This window comes from Barbatula barbatula (genome assembly GCF_947034865.1).
Source record: "Barbatula barbatula genome assembly, chromosome: 12".
In the NCBI taxonomy this organism is placed as follows: domain Eukaryota; kingdom Metazoa; phylum Chordata; class Actinopteri; order Cypriniformes; family Nemacheilidae; genus Barbatula; species Barbatula barbatula.
Window position 1 is genome coordinate 11,102,685 of NC_136775.1, and position 27,043 is coordinate 11,129,727.

At 38.1% G+C, this 27,043-nt stretch overlaps 5 protein-coding genes across 7 annotated transcripts; all 5 read right to left on the minus strand.

Annotated features, from left to right (window-relative positions):
- Nucleotides 1–126: 126 nt before the first annotated feature.
- Nucleotides 127–3,014, minus strand: hcst (hematopoietic cell signal transducer). The gene is made up of 5 exons (XM_079468853.1): nt 2,924–3,014; nt 2,252–2,317; nt 1,820–1,843; nt 1,601–1,732; nt 127–1,507 (listed from the first exon to the last, which is right to left on the minus strand). The coding sequence occupies exons 2-5, from the start codon at nt 2,295–2,297 to the stop codon at nt 1,464–1,466; spliced, it is 246 nt and encodes an 81-aa protein (XP_079324979.1). The 5' UTR covers nt 2,298–2,317; nt 2,924–3,014; the 3' UTR covers nt 127–1,463.
- LOC306901204 (uncharacterized protein) lies at nt 2,980–7,790 on the minus strand. 2 transcript variants are annotated; one of them, XM_079468791.1, is made up of 4 exons: nt 7,387–7,790; nt 6,482–7,063; nt 5,402–6,378; nt 2,980–4,758 (listed from the first exon to the last, which is right to left on the minus strand). In XM_079468791.1, the coding sequence occupies exons 2-4, from the start codon at nt 7,056–7,058 to the stop codon at nt 3,661–3,663; spliced, it is 2,652 nt and encodes an 883-aa protein (XP_079324917.1). In that variant the 5' UTR covers nt 7,059–7,063; nt 7,387–7,790; the 3' UTR covers nt 2,980–3,660. The 2 variants fall into 2 exon arrangements, with proteins under 2 accessions (XP_079324917.1, XP_079324918.1); XM_079468792.1 differs by having other exon boundaries at nt 3,076–4,758; nt 7,145–7,648.
- Nucleotides 7,791–8,183: 393 nt separating this feature from the next.
- On the minus strand, nt 8,184–13,191 carry znf576.2 (zinc finger protein 576, tandem duplicate 2). 2 transcript variants are annotated; one of them, XM_079468818.1, is made up of 6 exons: nt 13,010–13,191; nt 12,834–12,926; nt 12,140–12,327; nt 10,781–10,896; nt 10,417–10,560; nt 8,211–10,222 (listed from the first exon to the last, which is right to left on the minus strand). In XM_079468818.1, the coding sequence occupies exons 3-6, from the start codon at nt 12,285–12,287 to the stop codon at nt 9,431–9,433; spliced, it is 1,200 nt and encodes a 399-aa protein (XP_079324944.1). In that variant the 5' UTR covers nt 12,288–12,327; nt 12,834–12,926; nt 13,010–13,191; the 3' UTR covers nt 8,211–9,430. The 2 variants fall into 2 exon arrangements, with proteins under 2 accessions (XP_079324945.1, XP_079324944.1); XM_079468819.1 differs by lacking the exon at nt 12,834–12,926 and having other exon boundaries at nt 8,184–10,222; nt 13,010–13,176.
- A 95-nt stretch (nt 13,192–13,286) lies between these two features.
- On the minus strand, nt 13,287–24,303 carry znf576.1 (zinc finger protein 576, tandem duplicate 1). The gene is made up of 10 exons (XM_079468785.1): nt 24,052–24,303; nt 22,093–22,790; nt 21,403–21,927; nt 16,969–20,255; nt 16,377–16,581; nt 16,038–16,208; nt 15,867–15,950; nt 15,597–15,792; nt 15,278–15,485; nt 13,287–14,844 (listed from the first exon to the last, which is right to left on the minus strand). Exons 2-10 carry the CDS (start codon nt 22,718–22,720, stop codon nt 13,609–13,611), a joined length of 6,540 nt encoding a protein of 2,179 aa, XP_079324911.1. The 5' UTR covers nt 22,721–22,790; nt 24,052–24,303; the 3' UTR covers nt 13,287–13,608.
- Nucleotides 24,304–25,085: 782 nt separating this feature from the next.
- On the minus strand, nt 25,086–26,636 carry LOC306901227 (trypsin-like). Its single transcript, XM_079468844.1, has 5 exons — nt 26,541–26,636; nt 26,120–26,279; nt 25,697–25,956; nt 25,440–25,576; nt 25,086–25,319 (listed from the first exon to the last, which is right to left on the minus strand). The coding sequence occupies exons 1-5, from the start codon at nt 26,578–26,580 to the stop codon at nt 25,170–25,172; spliced, it is 747 nt and encodes a 248-aa protein (XP_079324970.1). The 5' UTR covers nt 26,581–26,636; the 3' UTR covers nt 25,086–25,169.
- Nucleotides 26,637–27,043: the final 407 nt, after the last annotated feature.

The following is a 27,043-nucleotide window of genomic DNA, read 5'->3' on the forward strand; positions in this document are numbered from 1 at the left end:
TGAGGTTACTTTGCAAGGTTTAGTCCAGGCAAATCATCTCTATTTGTCTTGTTACTTGTGTAAAATAGGGCTTTTAATCCAAATAAGAATCTTACTATTACTATATATCTAAAGAATACATGAAAAACGAGTTTATAGTTCTTTAATGCACGTCCAGAAACTGACACTACATAAGTGCGATATACTTTATTGCAATGGCATAAAAGAAACAGTGTCGGTTTACATTTTCTATAAATTATAATAAAAACTCCCCAATAGACACAGCTGAACAAAAATGTTTCTCATTTTCCTAAAAATCTTCTGTTCGCAAGGTGCATTCTTGAGTGAAAATAACTGTATCAATGATTGTTTACTATTATTTACTAATGCAGAAAAAATACAAATACAGAATGAGTAAATGGCTCTAATCTGAACCAAAAGTATCAATACATAAGCTTCATCTAAAGTATATGATAAACAAACATACAGGACATTTACAAATTCTGCACGTGTAGATTCCGTGTGAGTCTGCGTATAACTATAGAAGTCATTTATAAATGACTAGATCCCTTGGACGGAAACTTTTCTTTCTCCTTCTTCTTTTTATGTAAAAAGTCACAGTCTTGTGCCTTGTTTTGGACCAAGAAATTTCCAGGAGATTCCAGCGCACACTCACTACACTCATTGGTCATAATAGCAACATAACAACACAGATGTACAAAAACACAAAAGACAGAAGCCAAGTTTGCCAACACTTTAAATAAGCACATTCAAGAGATGAGGCAGATCAGCAGCCAGAAATAGCCTCTTCTTCTGGTCAGTTATCAGCTAAGAGAAGATGTGACTGCAACAGTTACAGACCATTAGACATATCTGCATTTTTCAGGTCCGAGATAAAGTCTACAGTGTGTGAATTTTAAGAACTTAAAAGGGGCGGGTTCAACTTCAAAATGTAGAGGATTTCTATCTTTTATCCATGTTATGGCCTCCAAATGCTAATATCATACATAAATTTAGTAGGAATTTGTGGATGTGTGGTGTATTATTAGAAAATAAGTCCCCAACTAGAGTCCGTCCAGAATATCGGCCATCTCCAGCACTGCACAGAACACATGCAATATAGAAACTTAAAGCACATTTTTGTATAATATAAGATAAAATATTATCAATGGCTTGTGCTAAAAGGACGAGGCAGATACAGATTAAATTATAGACTTCCTTATCTAATAAATCAGTTCCAAACATGTGTGAAATAAGTGTAAAGAGTCTTGTTCTCACAAGGACCCACAGAATTATTTTTTACAAAAATAGGAGAACAAAGGTTTCTTTCTGACCCTTTCATTTTATGCTTAAGTAACTTAATACACGTGCTGATTTGTTCACGACATAAACATTGCATAAATTACATTAACCTCATATTTAATTACATCACATCAGAATAAATCTTATTCAGTGAATTGTTCATATCAGTCTTCCAAAGATCTTCATGATTTGCAGTTTGCTCTGACATTCATGTAGACTTCATCAGCTAAAGAAACACATGAACATGTGCATGTTACATTTTCTCTGGCTATTTCATAATTGCTATGAGACAATTGTTAGTGTGTGCATCACATCTTACCCTTATCTCTCTTTTGTCTGCGTTTGCTGGCATACCAGTATGTGGTACTAACTACCAGGACCGTCAGGGCAAGATCAGATAATATAATACCCACTATAGTGCCAGGGCTTATTCCATAACATGAGCCGCTGTCTATGGGAAAGATGTAGCGGTTTTGATATGTGATGTGAATTCCAGTCAATTCCAATAGAATAATTCCATTAAATAAATAAACCTTACCTTCTGTAGTAGCACTGACCGCAGCTTAAAATAACACACAAAAAGGAAAGATATAAAGGAACACTTAGACATGGTTTCTAATTAACAAGATAAATAAATACTTTTAAATCAAATTTAGCAGTTAAATCTACTTTATGCCACAAAAGAAAATTTAATCACAGTTAATAATTGTAGTTCCTATCCAATAAATATTATATAATTATAAAAAGACCTTCTGCTGCTAAATGGTGCCAGCATGCACAATCACACATACACAACCACATCTAGATCAGGAAACCAACACAAATGAAAAACACTCTTCCAGTCTGCTGTCAGTTATCATGACCCCCAAACTTTGCACACAATAATGAACAGGATATTGCTGCAGAACTTTTGCTCAGTGGTCGCAAGCAAGCAGGGGGTGAGGAAAGAGAGATGGAAAAAATGTCTCACCTATCAGCAAAACGAACAAAACAGCAAGAGGACCTTTGATTGTCATTTCCTGTCTATTTGCGTGCCCTTTAGAGAAAAGTACAGAAACCGCAGGCATTTATCATATTAATGTAAAAACAACATATGTTGCGATATATTGCATATCATGTTATAGCATTAACATAACTCGGCATTTACTGCAGCTTATTTGCGGTCATAAACAATAGCTTAACGAAAAGCAGGTATTTGCAATCGACTAAAATGAAACAACATACACTTCCTTTGATTCTTTAAAACAGCATTAAGATTCACAAGTGCGGCAGTATTGCTATCATTTCGATAAGAAAACTTGCATTTATACATGTTATTGAATTTGCCAAGTTATGCAAACGTGATCTGCGGTGATGCAGAGATAATACGCCGATTAAAGCTTAATTCATCTTTATAAAAGTTACACAAAAGCCTGTTTAATACTGTACAGGAAATAACAAACGCTGTGAAACGTGCAGTTTGTAGCTGTTTGAGGCAAGTGTTTGAAGCCAGCTTACCAAACCTACAAAAGAAACATTCACTATTGCGTAACTGTGTGTTGACTCTTTTACAACACAATGGTCTACTCTGATACAATAAGTCACATGTGCAACGTTATGTTAGCTTTTTAAAACAACGAGGAGCTGCCTATAGGGCACTTACCAGTGGAGAGACGAACAGCGATTCATGTCATATTCGAGTTGACTTCACAGTGTGTTAACCGCCTCAGCCCACAAGATTTTCCCTTATGAGTGATTTGAGTTGGTATTGCCTCTGGGTGTCATTTCCCGAAAGCCCCCAAATTGATTGGAGAACCACGTTGGGACAAGTTGCATTTATACCACATAACTTTATTACAAAAGGGACTTAAAATGAGCCATAAAAGATGTGAGAAAAACAGAAGTACAACAGTTACGTTTATACACCAAATTACACAGTGTACATCGATCACCAAAAGAAATTCATGATAATGGCTTTTTTCTGCTCTAAAAAACATATTAATTTAAAGCAATAATTTTGCTCTGTGGTTTCGAAATTATTTCAATGTGTTGCAGTGGAAAATTTGCAGATAATGAAAGCTATTTCCACATGATTATTCATTCTCTAATGACGATAACTGTAGTATGAACAAAAAAAAAGCTTTTCCCAATGTCCCAATCTAAATTTATTGCAGCTTATTTGTGGAGTAAATGTACTGATATACAGAAAATCCATGAATCAATCAAATCAAAGTCAAACAACACAACACATTCAGTTTTATAACACACACTTTTTATAACGTAAGCACTTTTTGGTGGGAACAATTCTTAAATGTACCTATAAAAAAGGGGAAAAATAATAAAACGAAATACTTTCTAGTGCAGAATTTTAGGTCTACATTACTACTCTTGAATTCATTATCAGAGCTCTGTTTCAGACCTTTGTCTTTTTCTTGATGGGCTACATGAAGGGGATTGGTCTGTAGTGTGTGTGGCACATTTATTAGGATAGTCAGCTGCATGCTTCATAAAATGTTGGATCATATCTTTTTCAGGAAGAACCTGCCCACAAGTCACACATTCTTGAAGCTCACCCTCTGAAATATCCACTCCACTGTCTTCATCCCCAATCTCCACTTCTTGATCCACTTCCACCTCTACATCACACATGCTAACCTCTTGCACGGTTTCTTTGCAAAGTCTCTGCTCTTCACTGGAATTTTTGAGATGTCCTTTATCAAAAGCAACTTCTGAAGAACCAGAGACAAGGCTACTTGTTACTGAAGACCGAAGTGTTTGCTTCCCTGCTGTTGTTGTTAAACGGACAGTATCTTCTGCTTCTGCTAATACAGGTGAAGAGTCACAGTCTTTAACATTCTCATGTTTTTCATCACTTAACAGTGCATTAGGTCGGTTTTTCAAACTTTTCTGCTCATCCTTTGCTTCTGAATGTGCAGTAACATTCAGTCCCTGATTTAGTACCACCACATCTGCCACGCATTTACCAAAATCAGAATTCTTATCTTCTAAGATGGTCCACGTCTTTCTAGCGGTACCGTTATCGCCCTCCATTGGTATCAGTACATTTGCAGGAATGTTGGTTCCTCTCTGTCCCGCACTGTCTTTCTGTGCCTCTTTACAACTAACATGACTGGTTTGGACCACTGGCATGGATATAACACATGGATCAGGAGATGGCGTTTTTAAGACTAGAGATGAAGGTAAAATGTTTTGCAAGATTTTGGAAGGATCTGAGGTAGATAAGGACTGTGAAGCAGAAACTGGCAAAAGCATGACCAATGGAACGCCTGGAGGAGGGTCTTTAGGTAAAGTTAACTTCCACACTGCATCAGAAGGCTGTTTTTGGTCACCTAATGGAATCACATGGGCCACCTTGTTATGTGACAATGTGATGAGGTTTGAGTCCTGAGAAACAGTTTGGAAGACGACGTTAGGGATGATTAGTTTTGCTTTTTGTGGAGAGGATATCTTTTTCGGTTTAGGTTTCTTTGCTGTAGGCTGTAAAAAGAATTGTTGATTACTATAAGATTTCTGTTAGGGAAATGTTATTGGAACAATTTTTGTTTCATTAAAAGGGATAGTTCACCAAAAAAAGATCCTTTTATCATTTACACACCCTCAAGTCACTCCAAACCTGTATTGACTATGTTGTGACTTTCTTGTGAACAAGGGCAACTAAACAACATTGACCCCTGTTGACGTCCATTATATGGCAGAAAACTACCAAGACATTTCTCAAAATATATTTTAAAGAAAGCGTGACAACTGTATTCAGGTATGGACATCACAAGGGTAAATAAATTATAGAATGTTCATTTTTATGTAAGCTATCCATTTAAATATGAATACACAATATATGTGTCTACGTACACAGTCATGGTCATAGATGATGTCCCATGTGGAAAATTTGACAACTTTATTAAAATTTTTTACTAAATATGTATTCAATGGATATTGCATAGTTGTGTATGCAGTATAAACTGAAGCAGGTTTTTTTTATAGATGCTTGTCTAAAGATGACAACACGTGCACAAAGCTAACCGAGTTTTCCTGTCAGCTTTTTATTTTTAATTCAAAGCAAATATAATACAAATATGCTATATAATATTTATGCATTTATATGTATATAAAAGGCACTTACCACTGGTGGAGTTACCAGTCCACACGTCTTCAGGTGGCTGTCATAACCCTGTTGATGTGGAAAGCCTAAGCCACAGTCTTTACAGAGACAAGGTCGCTGCGCTGCATGTCCTCCCATGTGTGACATAAGCATGAGGGACGAACGGAAACCCATCCCACATTCAGCACATTTCAGGACCCTCTGGTGAGTGCTCCCATGCCGTTTTAATTCCTCCACGCTCGCGCACACCTGGCCACACTCCATGCACCGGATCTCATCCGTCGTTGAAGACATGGCCCCCTGATGACCCCAGCATCCTGTGTCCTTCTTATGCTTGTCAAAGTCCTCGGAACTCTGAAAGAAAACCAAACATGCCATACACTGGATGTGCTCTGGCTTACAATCGTGATTTCGGTAAAGAGACGGTAACCGAAAATGACGTTTGCACTTTAGACACGTATACGGCAAGACGCCCGAGTGGGAGAAGCTGTGGCGCAACAGGGAACCCTTACTGGAGTACGTCCGGTCGCAGTCAGAGCACGAGAAGACGCCTCTGCTGTGCCATTCCAAGTGCCGAAGAAGAGACTTGCGCTTACGAAAACTAGAACCACATTTGAGACACATATGTCTTTTTGCCTGTTGCCTGTGTTTGTCCACGTGTTCTTGGCACACCTCTAGGTCGGTAAAAATCTGCTTGCAGAAATCACACTGATAGAACTCGTCCTCGAAATGGTTCGTATCCAAATGCTTCTGGAGTTGCTCCTCTGTCTCAAAGATGGTGGAGCAAACCTTACAGTGGATGGAGGCCTTTTGCGAGTGGGAACGGAGGTGTGCGCGATAGTTGACTAACTGGCAGAACTGCTTGCTGCATTCATCGCAGCGGTAGGGCCGGACACCCGTGTGCATATTTAAGTGTTCTCGAAGCAAGAACAGAGAGGGAAAGGTAACGTCACACACATGACAGTAATTTTCACCATTCTCTCCGGATCCAGGCGTCTCTGAAAACGAAGATAATTTTTAGGTTAAGATAATCAGTGGTTTTGTAAACAGAAACAGGAGTTGAAGAAAATATAAAAACTCAAGATATACAAGATATAATACCTGAACATGAAATATCATCATCATCATCCCGTTCTTCTTCTTCCTCATCCTCCTCTTCCTCATCTTCCTCCTCATCATCACTCAGAACAAATTCTGCATCCTCATCTGTTTTTTCCTCAACAGATATTTGATCATCTATCTGAAGACTGTTTGTTTCCTCACTTTCCTCCTTTTCAGTGGTACTTGTATCGTCTTCTCTGGATTGCTCCCTGTCTTTGTTTCTTCCCTCTGTACACGTTCTTCTTTTTCTTACCTTCCACTTTTTAAAAATTAATTTCTCCCTGTCCTCTACGTTAACTGCTGTTACATCGTCTTGAGGTCTTTCAGTAATAACTCTAGAGTTCCGTCTGACAGGAGAGGAATATTGATGGTCTTGTAGAACACTATTTTCAGAAGATCCACTCGGGACAATGCTGGCGTCCTCATGGCTGTTTGGAGTCCCAGGTGATGACTTCTCGATGCTGTTCTGCGTTTGCAAAAATGTCTCTTTAACACTCTGTGGCTCGCAGAGAGGGAAATCCCAGCTTGAAAACCCCAACTCTGTCAACTGGATATCGAGAGTGAACTCTGAAGACATAGCAGCTTAAAACACACACACAAACAATGTCAGTATGGGCTCGTGCACAAACAGCCTAATCTGGGATAACGTTTGGCTGTAGTTACCAATATATTTAAATATTTCAAGCTTTTGAGTTTCTTATCCTACCCATGAGATAAGATTTGACTGAACATGCTGCTCACTGAACTCATCTGAACTGAGACCAAGCAGACAAAGACGCTCCTGCTCTATAAAAGCCTACTAAGACATGCATGGCTTAACGAGCAGTTATATCTTATAATATAATATAATAGCTTTTGGTGTACTATCAAACTAAATACTAAAGTAAAGGGAGTATTTGGATTACCTAGCAGCCGTTGACGCGCATTCCAGCACCTTCACTTCAGGGTATACTGTTCAATACAACAATGAAGCTGAAACCACTTATGTTTAATTATTTTGCAAATGATCGAGTACCATCTATCGCGATAATAAGCTAAAGGTTAGTGGGGTTGTAACTACCACCAGCGTGAACATTTGTTTTTTATAACGACCGACTAACACAAAGCACAAATTAGATTGCATGGGCATACAGCATCACTGTGTTGAAATGTGACACAGTCCCGTCTGATCCTTCCGGTATCGATGGCCGGATAGATGCAAGACTGCATGTACTGCCATCTGTAGGCGGGGAGAGGTGGTACAGTTGAACAAAATAAATGCTAAGACTATTCCACCAGATGAACTATTACGAATAGACACAACTGTCATAACTTTGAATATATTCCCATGCCGTTTCATTTATGCGCCACATTTGTTTCTTTTCGAGGGAAGATGAGACATACTTTGCATGTTTGAGCTCGTCGTTTTACAGCGAATGACAGGTGTTTTTTTAGTTTATTTGCAAATAGGCTACCTGTGATGAAAACGCTTGTTGCAGACGTAAAGTGCACGCGTCTTCTGTCAGGTCCTCGTTTCTTACTTCGGAAGGCGAAAAAAAAAACATTCGGTGGGTTTACTTCATTTGTAGTACAATAACGTTAAGGTATTTTAAAAGATGCTATGACGGCTACCATTTTGGTAAACAAAATGGTAACGGGGTCAGTTGTTCAAAAGTATCTGATTGGATTTCGGCTGAGATTAGATCCATTTTTGTAATGTGTTCAACATAACTTTCGCAGGATTAAGATACATATCACAAACAATTAGGATTATTCTGATATCTGCAAAAGGGTGGATTTCAGGAACAAACATCTTAATTTTATTAGTAAAAAATCATTTAGTCTTGATTACTTTAACTTCTATAATGAGAATTTAAAGTATTCATTGGGGTACCAATTAAACCTTCCAGATCATTTTAAAAGTGCCAATAAAAAAATCCTCCAAACATTTATAGCCTGTATGTTCCTATGTTTATCTGTATTGGAACATTTTGTTTTGGGTCAGAACACAAGAGATTTCCTGATTATGGATAGTGAAGCATGGGATTTCAAAATCCAGATAAAGATAAAGTTTTGAACAACTGGGTGCCCGGCTACGTCCTTTCCCAAGTCTGTGTGCTTCAATTTGTCTTAAATTATATATTAAATTGTCAAATAAATATTATTAATGCTAATGGAATTTAAAAAAATTTTTTTAAGGTGAATTTAAAGAAACAGCCCTAAGAGAATATCTAGTCATTTAGAACAACCACCTGTGGCCCACATTTAACTTGGTCTACCACCAAATCCCATAGTCATTCATGAGGAAAATGTTTTATGACTGAACTTTAAATGGAAATAAATAAAATCAATTAAAATCAGAATACATTTAGAACATTTCAATTAATTATTCATACATTTAAACTTGAGAAGTGTCACGGTAGCAGGTAGAATTAAAGTCATATATCATGTAACACTTTATAAGCTGCAATAAAAAAATTGAAAAATTTGAATCAAATTTAGTTCATGAGAATACAACCATTTAGTAGAACTTTCACCCACCATTATACACACTTCTAAAACTCATGTAAAAACAATAACACTCATTAAATTCATAAAAAAAGATGTTAACATTTTTCAATAAAACAAAAAAGTAAATGAAAAAGCCTTCCAACAATATATATTAAGGCTTTCCCTTGGGTTTCTGTTGATGGTATTAGTAACAACATGGTTATCCTAGAGATGTGAATTCAGGTATAAATCCCCTTAGCTAACCATGATAAAGCTGTGTACAGACATCATAAGACAGCCAAACATGGGGTTTCCAGTTTTCATAAACACGTTCATACAGTATTTAACCATATTCTCACACATCTGAACAATACTACTGTGTTGCAATTCTTTAAATCTAAAGCAAACCCTGACCCCAGCTACATTTCTATACATAAATCTTGAATCCCTCTTCAACCCCCACATTTCTCCTGTTCTAAATTATCTCTTTCCAGCCGGCTTTTCTTCTTTTTCATGGGTCTGTTGATGAGCCTTCAGATTACTCTCTCTGCCAAAGCTTTTTCCACATGTGGGGCAGGTGTGCCGGCCAGCGCTGTGGGCTCTAGCCATGTGGGCTTCTAGCTGCTCAGGTCGGTTAAAACTCTCTTCACATTCTGCACATGGATGAGGCTTCCTCTGTGTGTGCTTTTCTTTCTTATGTGCACGGAGCTGTGCCAGGGCAGGGAAAGTGAGGTCACACTCAGAGCATGGGATCTGACGGGATGGGTCTGGAACAGCTTTAGGTTTCTTTTCATCATTTTCTGGATCGTCGTCTTCTGCCTTGGGCTCCTGCTCAGATTTAGGTGGGCGTCCTCGCCTCCCTACTGTCTTTCCCTTAACATCAGCTGAAGTTGGTGTTGCCGAATTATTTTCTGAATCGTTCGCCTCCTCCGCCTCATCCTCCTTCTTCCGCTTTATTTTCTTTTCTCCGGCAACTGTGCTGTCAGCTTTTGGGGGTCTCCCTCGACGTTTAACAGGGGTGCAACCATTGCAGTGACGTTCACCTGCGTGGTTCTCCTGATGTTGCAGTAGCTCTGTCTCTTCTTCAAAACCCTTACCGCATTTGCCACATCTATATGTCTTGGCAGGATCATCTACCTCCTCTCCCTCCAGGTGGACAGGGTGCTGGGCCAAACGGTGGTTACGCAAAAGTCCAGGACTTCGAAACGTCTCATTGCACTCTTTGCATGCAAACTGACGTTCAGGACAGACCTGACGTCGATGTGTTGTCAGCTGGGAAAGGAAACAAAGTGAGATCCAGGATTAAATGGTAAATAATGTAGCTACATCTGCATTCACTTAGAGTAGTAAAAACAAATCCACACAAGCATGTGTAATTTCTTATGGTCTAACCCTTTTTTGAATTTAAGAGAGTTTATACTAAAATCAAAATCTTAACATTCCATTTCTTATAAAACTCCTCTCACCTCTGAGAATGTACGAAAGCTTTCTTGGCAGTGTGCACATTTGAAGGGCTTGTCCTCCTTGTTGTGGGTCGACTGATGCTGTGTCAGCTCTTCAGAGGAGGGGAAGGTGCGGTCACACACATAGCAAGTGAACAGAGTATCGCACTGTTGATGCAAAAGGTAACAAATATCTCATTGCTTTAATTGAAAAATAGAAAAACAGTAATCCATAGCAAGTATATGTGAATGTAAGTATATTCTTAGTTTGCTATTATCATCTTTTTATATTAGCTAATTTAATTCACTGAAGAACTATTGCTCATAGCAGAAGACTAGAGCACAAATAGTGGATAAAGCATGAAAATCTGCATTTCTTAATGTTAACCTGCTGCAGTTGCTGTTTGTACTCTTCCCGGTGACTCTTCTTCATGTGCCTTTCCTTGGCTTTTGAGTTGCAGAAAGTGATAAAACATTGGAAACACTGCAGGCTTTCATGCTGATCTAAATACAGAGAGAGAAGACAATTTCACAACACAGATATGGGAGACATTGCTAATTATGGATTATAATACAGTACATAAAGACAGATGTTAATTGTTTATAAATAAAAGGACATTAAATCGCAAGGTGTGTGACGTGTACTTTACAAAAGAAAAAGAAGTAGAAGGAAATGTGCTAACATAATATCATTGAACTTATGTTTTTTCCTAACTAGAGTTGAAATGCTGGGATATTTTACTAGGCGTGATCTTTACTTTACAGGTTAATGGGGAAGTTCCCCCAAAAATCAACTTTGTGTGATTTTTTACTCACCCACATCACGTTAAACGTGTTTAGAGAACTACCGGTGTCTTCATAGCACAAATGAAGATATTTATGTACCATCTGAGAGATTTCCAGGCCTCCTCATAGACATCATGGTGTCAGTTTTTGCCAAGGTCCAGAAAAGTACTAAAGACATTATTAAATTGGTCCACGCACATAGTGGCTCAGTAGAATTTTTTTGAATCGACAAGAATGCTTTGTGTGTGAAAACAAACCAAAATACTGAATTTAATCGATATATTCTCCTGTTCTGTCAGCATACGGCGCGCGTGCACGAGAGCACTTCTTCTGTAAACACAGTTTTGCACTTCGGTGTTGTGAGTTAGACCGCCACCGTCCAATAAGGGCAAGCCCTATGCGGCTTACGGTGCACAGACCTAATACGCATGCGTCAAAGTGCTCTCGTCCAAGAAGAAGACAAAAGAAGAAGCGCTCTTGTGAACTCGTGTCATACACTGACAAGACAATATATCGATTAAAGTCGGGATTTTGATTTGTTTTTCGCACATAAAGCATTCTCGTCGATTCAAAAAAAATTCTACTGACCCACTATGCACAGATGGATCAATTTAATGATGTATTTAGTACTTTTCTGGAACTTGGCAAAAACTGACACCATGATGTCTATGAGGAGGCCTGGAAATCTCTGGGATGTCACCTTAATATCTTAATTTCTGCTCCGAAGATGCCCGAAGTTCTCTAAACATGTTTAATGTCATGCGGGTGAGTAAAAAGAAAATCACACTAAGTTGATTTTTGGGTGAACTTCCACTTTAAGGTTACACTAAACAACACATTTACCACTTACAGAATTTTAAAAACAATAATAGACAACTGATCATAATGCTTTTACCATTTTGATCTTTAGAAACTGGGGCAACATTTATATTGCGCTTTAATAATTTGGTGCGAGACTCACATGACTGAATGACAGGAGTTGGTTGAGGTTGAGGAATGATGATGGTAGTGTATGTGTCCTCTGTTTTCACGGGGGCCAGTTCAACATCAGCCTCAGTCTCTCCACCTCCCATGATCATTTCTTCCATCTTCAATATATCGGCGTCCATTATGACGACTTAAGGATTCAATGCACACCCGTTGTTTCTACTGTAACACAGTTGACAAAGTTATTTAAATAATTATTACTCTATACAAAACTTAATCGAAGTAGACTATCTGACACAAACTAAAATAAACATAATGGTACAGATAAAACACGTGCCTTTCGCTTTTACAATCACATTTACACACTGCTGAATAAGCAAGGCATGTGCACCTGAGACATAATGTAAGCTATATTTAGCTTCCATTGTTAGACACACGCAGAAATTAACACCCACAAAAAGCCAAAAGTTTGTATTTAATTAACCAAAGGTTTAGAGAGAAAACAGTGTTAGGAAATCAAAGAGTTTCCAAAACGGGCGTTTTAGAGCCGCCTACCGTTTGTTTGTGTTAACTAAGCTAAGCTAACGCTAAGCTAAATGCTAACGAGGCCTGCTGGGCCCTTGAGCTGCTATAAACCAATTCAACGGCGTGTAGCTGGCAAGCTAACGCATCCCATCATTTACTAAGCCCCTCTCCCAAAATAATATAAAAACAATTTTAAAACTAACCTCTAGCTATTTTAACCGTTATTCCACGTGCCAGCCGGGAGAGCTCGAGGTTAAACTTGCAGCACACTAACAACCAAGTTCGCTGACCAAAGCCTATTTAGACAAAGACGGAAAATAAATAGATTTTTCCTGTTTTTAAGGTCAAATAAAAACTTACAATTTGACAGAATTCTTACCTTTGGGGAATAACCTTTTTTTCTGGTGGGAAATAAGCACACATACGATAAAGGGGGCGCAAACGCGTAACGTTACTCGGTGAATGACCCGCTCTCAGCCAATACAACTGAAAAACCCTGCATCACGTGCCAACGGCCCGCTGTACTTTCCATTCTGGTTATAGAGAGGAGATGCCCTGTCTGACATGCAATATGTTTTAGTCACTTTTAAAATTAATTGTATATTGTATATAAATGTATATAAGGTATATATTAAATAGATTTATAAATTACGTATAAAAAAAATAATGATCATATAGGCCTACTATGATTAGGCTACATACTGCATATAAAAGTTATTTGGTCAATGCAAAAAGACTTGGCCTTATTGTAAAAGCTTTTATTTAATACAAATAAGGTGCTTTAGCAACACAATCAGTAGAATCCCATTATGAACATAAACTGAAAACAATGTCTATAACATCTTATTCTACAGTTTGCAGGCAGAATACAATAAATATATTTTGTTGGCCATATGAAATGAAGACACATCATTTTAAATAAACACCCAAATAAATCAATGAGATGTAATCAATCACATTTACCACAGACTGTAGGCCTTAGGAAGCACCCTGACTGTGAAATTTAAGGAAACAATTGTGGTTTTGCGAAATGCAAAGGAACACACAGCATTTAAGACATCGCACACGTGACGTTCGCTCACAGCCTCCAAATCTACACTTGGCCTCCTCGCTCTCTGCCAGTTGCTCCGGCCAGTGCCCAAAGCCATCATAGCGTGTAACCGCATCAGGCAGAGGGATCTCAAGAACCGGAGAAGGTCTCGAGCTTGTTTTTGGATCATGTCGTTTTGGAGCAGGATGGCAGGGGGGTGATGAGTCTTGGGCGTCAACAACGCTAGAGAGAATCAAAGCTTTGGCCACCTCTAAACGAAATGCCATAAGTGGTAGCAAATCTGTAATGTGACCGTAATCTTGCTTGTACTGTATCCATGAATTTACCAATACCAGATCAATTAGGTCCCAGAGAACAGATTGTGGCCAAGCGTTGACTGATGAGCTTGTGCTGGGAGTACGATAAAGGCTTCTCAAGTCCCGGTTTAGATTTGCAGCTTTAATCATTCGCTCGAAGCCGCTGACAAGAGATGTTGAGCGTGGCTTTTCCTTTGACACTGCTGAAAGGATGAAGCCATGGTGACATCTAAACAGCTTGAGTTTTCCATCCGAGCTCACAAACTCGTCACCTATTTGCCCCCTCGCCCCCCCAACCTTGCCAGCGCTTTGCACACCTGCCTTTAAAAGATGCTCCAACATGGAAGGCGTGGACAGCTCTGGCTTGCAAAGAAACACCACCCCTTCGTTTTCCTCCTTATCTCTGGAGACCATTTTTTCAACTACAGTTTCCCTATTGGAATCATCTATACTCAAGTTAAAGTCCACAACCAACCCTTCACCGCTTACCACAACTGTGTGAAGAAATGAATGAGTTGGGTGTCTTTGAAATGGAAGTGGGTACTGGTCCACCCCAAAACTTCCATTTCGCTTTAGTGCCTGACAAGCGTCTTGTACCCGTCTAATCAACATTGTTACCTTCCACAAAGGATCCGTCATTGACCTTGAGTCATTTCCGCAACTATGTGCCACTTCGTTACTGTGTGACTGGGAGAACAATCTGGATGTTTCTTCAGTCTGATTAAGAGTATTTGTCTCCACAAAAGGTCCACCAGCCCTTGCAAGCCTTAGTGTATTAGTGAGCTCACAGAATCTTATAGCAGACATGGCATCAGAGATTAGAGGGACTCTGGTGAGGTCTTCCCAGTAGAGCTTTGCACTGGGAAACTGTTTTTAGAAACAAAAAAGGAGGAAGAGGACATCTTTCTTACATTAGTTATACTTAGTTCAAGCATTGTAGGGATAGTTCACTTAAAAATGAAAATTCATTATTTACTCACTCTCTTGTCATTTAAAACCTGTATGACTTTCTTTCTTCTACAGAACACAAAAGAAGATATTTTAAAACAAAGTTGGTAACCGAACAATGGGGGTACCCATTCACTTCTAATGTATACTATGGACACAAGACCAATCCAAGTCAATAGAGACCGCTGTTGTTCGATTACCTATATTCTTTAAAATACCTTCTTTTGTTTTCTGCAGATGAAAGAAAGACATACAATATTAAAATGCGAAAAAGGTGAGTAAATTATGACATAATTTTCATTTTTGGGTGAACTTTCCTTTTAATATTAAAGGCGTAATTGTCAAAATTTACCTTGAGAGTTCCCATTGCGATGTGGATTCCTACATATTGCGCAACCTCTTTTTCTGTAACAGGGTTTGGCAGTTTTGACAATTCTCGTGTGCAGATAGCAATTTCCATCCATGTGTTCCAGCTAAAATACTGACTGAAGTAGTTAATGGGCTTCCAGTAAAGCCGTCTTCCTGCTTCTGTGGGGACCGTTTGAGACAGACAAATGTTTCTAAAGAAGAGAAAAGAAAATGGTAAAACAATTATTGAAATATTAAAAAGATATTTATAAATGATTAAGTTCAACTCAGGTAGGCCTACATGTTATGCCAGCAACACTCACCTTTTGCCACTAGGACCACATCTCTCTACTTCGGTTGGATGTACTGTAGCATTATTCTGTATACCATGGTAGCAAGACATCAGAATGGTTTCGGCTTCTGGCTCAGAATGGACGATATCAGAATCACCAGCATCTGAATTCTGAGAGAGGAATTCTAAAAATCCTTGGGTGCTTTGCTGCTCGCCACTAACATCACCTACATAATACAATAAAAAACATGTAAAGCACAAAGGACAGACCACATATGTTATCCTTTCTTTTTTTATTTACCATCTTCAGAACTTGTGTACAGATGTGGCATTTCCATTTGTACCGATCGCATTTCCTCACTTTCTTTTAATCCAGATGAAATCCCTGTGTTGTGAACAGGATCGATTAATTATGACATTTGATATAGAAAATATTTGCATTAAATTGTGATCTAAATATGACTTAATCCACCTTCCAGCCCCTCTGAATCCAAGCACTTTTGATCTGTATGAGGAGGCTCCACCAGATGTTCTCTGTCTTCCTCTTTTACAGGATAAAAAATACACTGCTTGCTGTTGGACTGCAGGGGAACTACATAAGAGTCAGAAGAGATGCCGTCTCTGTTCTTATCAATGGTCTTATCTGCAAGAAAAATGTATTATTTAAAGCCACATTCTTTTGAATCAAATGATGCAATGATGCACCATTTTGAAAAATGTAGATTGTTAATACTGCTAGCACACAGAATCAGATTTGTTCAATTGATAATAATTTAATGAATAAATAACAATTCGTTCAAAACAAACAAACCTTGGCAGGAAACATGGTGGATATCTGTGGTCTGGTGAGCCTGGAATATAACAGGATCATTCACAGAAAAGTGCTCTTCTGCTTTTACCAAAAACATTTGGACTCCACGCATGAAACCCCTCTCAGAAGACGCCTGGCCGAGGACAGCCTGATTTGAAGAACGTTCTTCTAACTTCACGTCAGCAGCTGTGCAAGCTGAGTTAACCTTGAATGAAAATGCAGAATCATTTAAGTGTTGCCTAGTTAATCTAAAACATTACATACAATTATGCAAAATAAATAAATGATAAACACAAGCATATATTTACATCAACATTGTTTGCATGACTGCAGACAGTTTTATCCCGAAGTTAACTTAGGTTTGTGTTTGTTTATCTGTCCAAATAATATAACTATAAAATAAATTATATTAGGTTTAATTTTTATTATTATTTTAGTTTATATTAAACTCTACAGGGACTCTTGGGCCATATAAAGTTTGTTTATGTTGTCTATAAAATGTCAGTTACTAAAAATTGTAAATAAATATTTATACCAAGAACTGGGAAAAAGAAATCGAATTGCTATGTAAAAAGTACACATAAGTAGTTACCTGTTTCCTCCCACTCTGGCTGTTAGGATGTTCCACATTTCTCTCACAAGCTGTCAAGAATTTTTCCAGTATGATTCCTGGAGACCTGTCATCTCTAGCCAGCTCTGTAGATTGCTCAATAAATGAACCATCTTGGGAATTTATCACCTCTGTTACACTCGTGGTAACAGAGTCCAACTCAAAAACAACCTTATCCTCAGGACTCTCCCCAGAAGATGACACTACAAAGGTTTCGGTTGTGTTACCTCGATTCTTGTCGGTTTCTTTGTCCTTTCCATCTGGAGTATCCCCGAGTACACACAGCTGATAGACAACTTGACAATCCTGTGAATCCTTTTTTGCATCCATGTCCTTTTTACTTTTGTTCAATTTGCTGGAACTTTTTCCAACAAGTCTCTTACCCTGCCCTCTTCCAACACCTTTCTTACCCCTTGTCCCTGAACTTCTTCCTGTCGCTCTTTTCTGTTCATCAACTCTGTGTACAAGCACCTCCTCTTCTTCTTGCTTTATCTCTGGTTCAATAACACATTGAACAACATTTTCAGTCAATACTACCTCGGTATCTTTTGCAGTCTGTTCAGGCTGAGAACATGGATGAGAATTGCTCAATTCTTCAGTCTCACATTCTTGAGATGCACTTGAAAGATTGTTTATCTGAGGGCTACGATTCTCCTCATTTTGATCTCCAACCATGACTAAATTCACCTCTAGGGACAATTCTTCTTTAATTTCTTCCTCTGCTGCATCTTTAAGTTCAGAGCCAGAGGTTTGTGTCATGATCCCTCCCGCTCTGCTTGCTTCATTTTGTAACAGATTGTCGCTCGCTTCTGTACTTTCTCCGACCTCTTGCTGCACAACATTTTTGACTACGACCGGAAACTTCTCAGGATTATTTTCAGGAGGATGCTCGGGTGCCGAAACTGTTCCTTCAACCTCTTTGTCTTCCTGTTCCTTTCCTTCAACACATCCTGAAGGTAGCATCAGTGAAGGAGATGGACTTAGCACTGGAAATGAAAGTCTCTGCTCTTCCCTGTCTCCCAAAATCTCTCCCATTTCCCAATCTGTCGCTACTTGAATTTCAAAAACATTATGTTGAATATGTTTTTCGCTAGGTCTCAAGTCGCATTCCTTTGTCATGTCAACGGCCTCATCTTGTTGGGCCATATTTTCAGCAGAGTGAAAAGATGCCATGTGTTCCTGTAAAGCGGACACCTCCGAGAACGTCTTTCCACAGTCTTGACACCCAAGAGTAAGTCGGGAATATGGAGGGCTCAGTGCAATTTCCTGATCTATCTTAGTAGGTGCTTTTCTTTTCCGTAACATTTTCGGCTTTGCCGTTGAAGATGCAGAAGTAAAGCTGCTGTCAACAGGAGACAAGGGTTCACTGCATAACATTTTGTTTCCAGATGACTTGGTTTTCTTTGGTTGTGTAACATTGAGGGATTTACTCAGAGGCTCCTTTGCACCGTACTTGTTTGGAGGGGATTTTTCTAGTTCAGTTGCATCCAATTTGTGTACTTTCAGTTGAGGCTGCTTGTGGCCTTTCAATAACAGCAAAGCTTGTTGCTCTATTTGTGCTTGGTCTGCAGCGTCAGGTGTTCTTTTTCTCTTTGCTGCTTTATGCTTTGGAATTTTGTGAACATTTTTCAGAAAATCAGTTGTTGTTGTTTTTTTAACCTTGATCTGAAAATCATTCTTTTGCGTTTTATTTACCTTGACCTGAAAATCATTTTTTTGTTTTTGTTTAACCTTGACTGGAAAATCATTTGTTTGGGTTTTTCTAACTTTGGATTTCTTGGGACCATCTTCTTGAGACTTCTTACTTTGCTTCTTCTTCTTCTTCTTCTTTTGCACAGGTGCCAACGAAGTTTCATCTTCTTGAGACTCTTGGACAGGCTTAGCTTTTTTAATTAAATTGTTTTGACTCTTCATTTTCCTTTTCTGGGGTTTCGTTTGTGTTGCTTGTGGAACCGCTGAAACATTGTTTTCCACATTTTTTGCTTGACATGTCGATATTACTTCTGATTTACATTCAATCCCCTTTCCTTTTTTATCCTGTTGTACTTTTTGTTTAAAATACATGTCATGCTTTGACAAATTAATGGCTTTGTTTTGATCACTTTTTTGCTGATGTTGGTTTTGTTTGGATTTGTTGGGTTTGGTCATTACCTTCTGCTTTGAGTTTTTTTTCTTTTTTCTTGGTTTTGGTTGTAAGGCCGTTGATGTGTCATTCAGCAAATTGTTGAGGGGGTGTTGTGTAGTATGAGATTGTCCAACACTAGATAGTTCTTTCTCTGAAAATACTTGGTCCTGTTGAGCTTGGTTTTGTTTAGGTTCTTGAGGCTCACTTATTTTTACTGTGTCACTCTGTCCACAGAGCACTTTTGAGTCGTTTGAATCTTGTATTTGTTCAGAACACAGCACGTTTGCCTTAGTTATAGCCTCCTCTGATACGGTTATGTCATTTGTCAGAGATGTATTTTCCTCTTCAACATTAAGAGGCGTTTCTGTTTCAGTTAGTGGAATTGAAGTTGTTTCGGTTGTTGTCTCCAAAGTGGCACTGTCTTGTGTGCCTACTAACTGCTCCAAATCTGCTGTTTGTACCTGCTCAGAAACAGAATCATTCTGCAAAGGTGTCTGATCCAGAAAAACTGAAGTTTCAGGCTCAACTGGTATAAGTTCAAGATGAATTACATCCATTTGTGTCTCTTCCTCAGTCAGTACGGCAGATGTCATTTGAGTGTCAAGTCTTGAGTCTGGGTTTTCTGACAAAGTATTTGTTTTTTCCTCCTGTGACAGACCCACAGTTTCCTTTTGCTGCACATCTTCCATCTCTGTTGATATTTGGTGTTTATTTAGATCTTTTGACAGATCTGTGCCCATTTCCTTGCATTCTGATGGGTGAACTGTCGACTCAGTAAAATCTAAATGCAACGGCTGCATTAATCCTTGTGAATGAGGCAGCCCAGAGCCTTGTGTCTGAAAAGGAAGTATAACCAATTGGTTAACTTTTTTCACATTTTCAAATTGCTCGATTAATCTTTTAATTTGCTCAGCATCCAGCACATCTATTTGCTGTGGTATGGACACAACAGCTTCTGCTCTCTGTGGTTGTCCAGCTGTTGTCTGGGTTATAATAAGTCCTGGTTGTGCCATTGATGCAATGCTGCTTTGTGACTCCATCATTTTGCCCTGATTGTGTTTGTTTTTCATGTGAAAAAGTTGTGTTTTAGACGTCTTGAAGACTGCATCACAATGTGAACATTTGAATTTCCATTCATTTGTACCTGCAGAAAAACAAAACATTTGCCAAGATTTAGGATGTCACAATTATAAAATAATTGTCCAAGCGCAGTTATTTGACCTAACTACAATTATTTCAAATAACCACAATTATTGCACATGCACACCTTTAGAAGACATGAGGATCTGTAATGTCTACAGCACATTCACAGTACATACTTGCATTCAAATATTTCTATATTATTGGGATCATTCGTATTTTTTTGTCTTTATTGGTTTGATCAAAATTGTTTTAAACATCACTTCATCTAGATGCATACAACACCACGTTTTTATTTTAGTTTAGGTGCTCAGACATTAGTTTCTGTTATGATCACTGTGAAATGATTGGGAGATTTCACACTTGATCATTCCTGTACTTTAAAATGATTAAATACTGTGCTGTCAGTGTTGACAAGCACTTTTTATTGCTCTGATATCCACAAAACCCAGTGACAAAGGGTGATTAATAACAATGATTTATTAAAAGATAAAAAAATCATAGAGATTCAGAATGACAGTAGCGATATATATATATATATATTATATTTATATACACCCAAAAATATTTAAAGATGATTTGGATATATTTTCATACTTTAGCTGACCATTTACAAAGTATTAAATTGAACAAATAAAGCACACAAAAAAGTATTACATTTTGTATGACATCCCTGCTGAAAACCCTGCCCTTAACACAACAGAAAACGTTATGGATTAAATGGTTATAATGGAAATTGTCTTGGCTTTAATGGAAACTATAAGTGTGTCTACTGTTATGCGAATTATATTGGTAGCGTGTTATCTGGCAGATCAATTCTGTTCTAATACCCAAAATATACTACATGAAGGAATTTTGTAATGATTTTAAATGGAAAAAGCTATTGGTTCACAGTGGTATTTTAATGGAAACCATTAGAATTTCTGTGATGGTTTCTATTGTTTTTCAAGCAGGGGAAATGGTAATAATAACCGTAATTGTTAAAGCCCTAAAACAGGCAATTATTCGCCATAATCACAGTTTTTCTTTAGATATTTAATAGTTGGCTACATTTTATAATTATGACAGCCCTAACCAACATATAGTTATAAAGTGTCCATCCTTTTTCTTCTAATAATGTTTTGTCAAAGGTGTGATCAAAGTACGCTCACCTTTATTCCTCTTTATCTTTGTGGTGGTCAAAGCCTTTTTCTGGTCAGCGGTACCCTCTGCATCGTCTTCTTTATGTTTGTCTAAGTGTTTCAGAAGAGACTTAGGCGTGGTAAACCTCTTGCCACAGTGTTTCTGTAGGCACATGTAAGGCTTATCGCCGGTGTGTACTCGCTGATGGTATTTGAGCAGCGTGAGGGTTTTACAAGGCTTGCCGCACTCTAAACAAGAGTAGCCCTCTTTGCTAATGTGGACTTTCTTGTGACTTGTTAGGTCGGTAGATCTTGTGAAGGCCTCATTACAGAGTGGGCACCTAAATCGCTCTTTCTCTGTGTGTGTGCTTTGATGGGCCCTGAGATCCGCGGAGCATGCGAAATTCCGATCACAGACATAGCAGGTAAAGAGAGCGTCGGTCAGCATGTTTTGAGCATACTCTGCGGGATGGCTTATTTTGATGTGGCGCTGCTTGCTTTTGTGGTCCTTGAAGATGATGTGACATTCCAGGCAATGTAGTGAAAGCTGAGATGCTAAAAACACGAGCATAAAAAACACAAAAATGTAGATTGGAATAAAACAGGAGGAGTGTGGAGCTTCTATTTTATTGTTAAATGCCAAACTATGCTCTAAACATCTGCTGAAATACAGATGTGCTTTGTATCTTTAAAGTATTAAAAAAAAGCTTAATAACTTACAGGAGAGAGGCATTGGATGGATTTTTAGTGGGGCATATCTATCCTTCTTTGGAGGGATGTTTTTTCTAACAGTGTCTTCTGTGCAGGCTCTGGATACATCTCTATTGGAGTCTTTAGTGGAATCCGTTTCACATCTGGTCTCTTTGGAGAGTGCAGGATGACATGTTATTTCCACGGTGCCTTTAACAAATTCTTTTGCAAGAACACAGTCATTTGGTGCTTCATTGGAGTCTGTGGGATCTATAAAAACAGGTCCTTGTAATGTAGCACCATCTGATGAGCTTGCAGTGTCGTGTGCTGGTTCACATGCCGCTTCTGTGGGAGTATCCAAGTTCGGCTCGGCCTGATTTGACAGAGTTTCAAAAGGAAAGCCTGTAATGTCACCAGTTTGATTTGTTTCTTCTTCAGTAGCTTCAGGTTGTGGGCTGGTCCCTTGTGTTGCCGTGGGAAATGCACATTGCTCCTCTGCAGGCGATATAGGTTCTATTAATGGATGCGCTGGAACGTAGAGGTTGAGTTTCAACTCAAGACCCCTGTTCTGGGGATGCTCGGAGAGTGTAAATGATCCATTGCCTAGATTTGCTTCAGCAGGGAGCGGATCAGTGACTGAGTAATCATCAAGTTCCATGATGCTCAGCTTTCAATGCAAAATCGATTTTTTCAATGTTGAGAAATATAAACCTAAGATCTCAGAAGCCCTAAAAAGAAAAAAAAGAAACAGTTTGCATGTTTAATATAGAGGGATGAAATAGACATGGTTCACATACAACAGAAGTTTACACACTATAATCTGAGGGCAGAATGGCTACATTTCAAAATCAAATCCCTTTATTGTCACGCAACAATATGCAACAGTAGTTGAAAAACTTGGGTTTACACAATAATAATTATACATTTATGAATTCTCTAGAACCTCACAGACCCGATCTAAGATGTAAGGTAGGTCATGCAATTTGCTATATCCATGGAATGTTCTTAAAAACTTCGGCAAAGAATATAAGCCAGTCTGGTAGCATGTTCAATTCTCTCAGGTAGCTTTAACAACATCAACAACGCAATACTGTACTAAGTTAGTTTATAATCAGGTCTTGCATTAATTTAGATGTTGAAATGTAAAACGAGATTATAAAGCAATTTACATTTTAGCATTGAAATAACAGTATTCAGTGTGAAAACACTATTCAGAACACACAGTATAAGTCAGCTTTAAGAACTTCAACTTGAAAAAAACTCCTTTCAATGTGAAAATTAAAATTCACCTCATTAGTATCAACAATTTAATTTATTAATAGTATTATGTTAAATCCATACATAAATCCATACGTAAAATCAATGCCAAATAAAAACACAGTAAATATACAGCATAGGGTTAAAAGCCCCCCAAACATACAACAACATATTTTTGTCTAGTAAAAAAAAAAGGAATTGTATTCCTGTAAAGGTAAGATGATGTAAACATTCTGGTTTCAATTATATTTTACATACCACACAGCAAATAATGACTTCAAAAGCTACACAGTCAGGTCAAGAGTCTATTGCAAGGAGTTGTATTTCGCTTCATGAAAACACATTATTTTTGTGGCGTAAACTAAAATTATGGGTTCGAGTGGGCACCATGACGACGTCTTAAATGTGCCTTTAGCGCGTCTATCACATGAGCTCAAGTAGGTACCTCACTGGGTTTCACAGTCCCTATGTATACGAGACAATGAAAATGAACAAAATAATACAAATACATTTGAAAGTCAAAATTTAGACCATGTGAAAAACATGTTTACAGTCGTAAATTCATTTGTAAGAAGCCGTATCATGTTTTTAACAGGCGATGGATTGTGCAATTCTAGCCCATTGTGTGCATTATCTGCTTTAATATGGTGTGTATCTTCCCAAAACGTGTAAGTAGATCACTTGATGTGTAAATGCACAGTGTTTGGTTAATAATATAAGCTTCAAACTCACCGGTGCTTGATGTTTGTACCTCTGGCATCATTTCTGCTCAGCTGTTTCTTAACAATGCATTGCTTTTGCATGTATTTTAGCGATGTGCAAGCCCACAATAACGCAAGACAGCGATGCGACAGTGTGACGTCACGGGCCGACTGTGGATTTGTGGGAATTGTAGTGCACAGACACAGACGACTGTAGTCCCAGAAGTGATGGGGCGACACCTCGTAGACTGGTGTGGTGGGTCAATGTATTTAGGCTAAGGATATCTGGTTATCACTATGCAGGCTAATATTAGCAAACTATTTAAGGAATAGACTATCTATCCATTGAGCTATTTGTAGCATTCGGACATCAAAATTGTACTTTTATGCCTTTTTATTTAACAAACAATGGTTTACATATTGATGAAATCAATTAAGTGGCCTCTAATAGGGTGTTTAATGACAGGTTCCCATTGTGACATTTTGTTTGTGTTATTGGGGCATTTTAGGGTTATAGATTTTTTTAAATAATAGTTTAGTAAATGGGCTATTGAAAAGTTGATATTATTATGATAGAAAAGGTCATACAATATCAATTCAATTTTAATTTGTACATTTGTAATTTCTTTATTGGCCTACTATTATATATCCTCTAGGGTCTACATAAAACCTGAATCTTATTGTTTTGAATACTTTTAAGAACTGTACATTTTCCATCACTCTTAGTAAAACAGGCGCAAAAACTGTCAGGTGGCACTCTTTCAAAAAGTACACTTTTGTACCTAAAGAGTATACTAGAAGTGTACAAAGGAACATACCAAATTAATAAAAATCTGCACCTACTGGTAGGCTAGATCTTAGGTTCTTTTTAAGGGTTCTGCAGAAGAAGGAAAGCCATAGAAACGACTAGAGGGTGAGTAAATGAAGAAATAATTTTTGGGTGTACGGGTGTACAATCCTTTTAAATCAGACTGCAAAATGTTTATATCAGTGCAGTGATGCATAGTTTGGTTAAAAGCAATGCTAAAAACATACTGTCCACATCAAAATAAAAGACACAAAGAATCTATCCCAGGATGAATTTATTAATAGATGTTTCAGGAAAAACTTATCTTGAATTACAAAAAACCAACTAGGCTGAACAAACATTTAGTTGCTAGCCATGGTGCTGTTGATCCAGTCAATGTAGCGGCACACCTCAGTATAAACCCCAGGATAGCCAGGCTGAGCACAGCCATAGCCCCAGGAAACAACTCCCTGCAGTTTACCACTGCACACAAAAGGACCACCAGAATCACCCTAAAAACGTTTTTTGAAAAAGAAAAGGAGAAATGTTTTAAAGTAGTTAGCATATCAGAACAGCAGAATGAATTTATAAAAAAGTACTAAACATTATGCACCTGTCTGTGAAGAACATACCTGGCATGAGTCTTTGCCTCCCTCAACAAATCCCGCACAGAGCATGTTAGTGGTAAATTTGGAACCATAAGTGGATTGACACTGTTGTCTTGAGAGTACCGGCAAATTCAAACACTGCAGCACAGAAGCATAGTCAACTGGAAAAAAAGAGCAAAATTACATGTATGACAAATGTTACAGCTTTGCATATCCTTTTTTTAACTGATTTTAGTAATTTCAAGCATTTAAAGAACATTTTCATTTATCGTCCATCTCACCTCCTGTGTTGATCTGATTGCCCCATCCAGAAACCAAGCATGGCTCCCCTGTGTAAGAGCAGCTGGTCGCCAGCGGGATTGGCTTCACATAGCTATTGAAGACGGCCGGCTGATTCAGCTTGATCAGCATGATGTCATTGTCGTATGTGTTAGCATTATAGTTTGGGTGAGGAATCACTTTCTCTGCGTAGAATCGCTGCTCTGTGCCTTCATCACTGAAGACGTTGTGCTCTCCCATGTGGACAGCAAGTCGAGGAGGTCTATCTGACAAAGATTCTCAATATTACTACATTTTACTACATTTAGAGTTCATTTGTAGGTTGGCAGTACAGTAATATGGCTAAGATAGTATACAAGCTTGGGCAACTGTCTCAATCTTAAGTAATGTTTAAACTAGACAAGATAATATCAATGTATACTCACGGAATGTAGCAGTGAGCTGCTGACACAAGCCAATATTCATTTATCAGAGATGCTCCACACCAACGTTGCCCATCATCATAAGTCAGATAAGCCTGCCAGGGCTGGGAGTGAGCTGGGCATTCATAACCCCCGATGATTTTATCATCATCTGTGTTGGCGGCTTTATCAAAAAACAATTTAATTACAAAGTGCGCATAATAACTGATGACGCAAACAAAATCTCTTTTTATAGCTTGTTGGGTCTTCTGTAGTTGACTTTGATTACTGGAGCTGGATAATTATTGTAGATTCTGGTTATTAATTGGGGTCATATTAGAGTCTATGACTATATTAGACCTAAAGACTAGACCCAAGAAAAGTTCAGTGTATGCAGAAACAACTTCGGTTACATGAATAAATAATTATTGAGAGATCTGCTTACCCACAGCCACCACCAGTAAAGCAAACACAATAGTCTTCATTTCAAAAGTGGAGAACAAAAACAGCAGACACACTTTTATACAGGTCTTGTGCAAAGAACAGGAATAGATTAATGTGCGAAGTATTCAATTTAACAACCAGTCAGATAATGACAAATAATTTAGAGGGAATTGTCCAGCTGTGAACACAGTTCTTATCACAGTTCTCCAAAGACATGATTAATTCAAGGTAGTGTACACTTATGAAAGTGGAAAGTCGGGTCACGAAAACAAAATGCATAAAAATGCTGTTGATTTGATTCATATATGTTTATTGATAACTGTTTGTGTGGACACATTGAAATACCCATGTTTGGGTTGAATCATCAATGTGTAAAATGAACTTGAAAAACAACTAAGCATCACCTTATTTATAGCAATAAAGAAAACTGTAAAAATCAAACCACAAAGATTTAATATACTTGAGATGTGAGTATATTCTATAAGAACAATTTAAGGTAATACC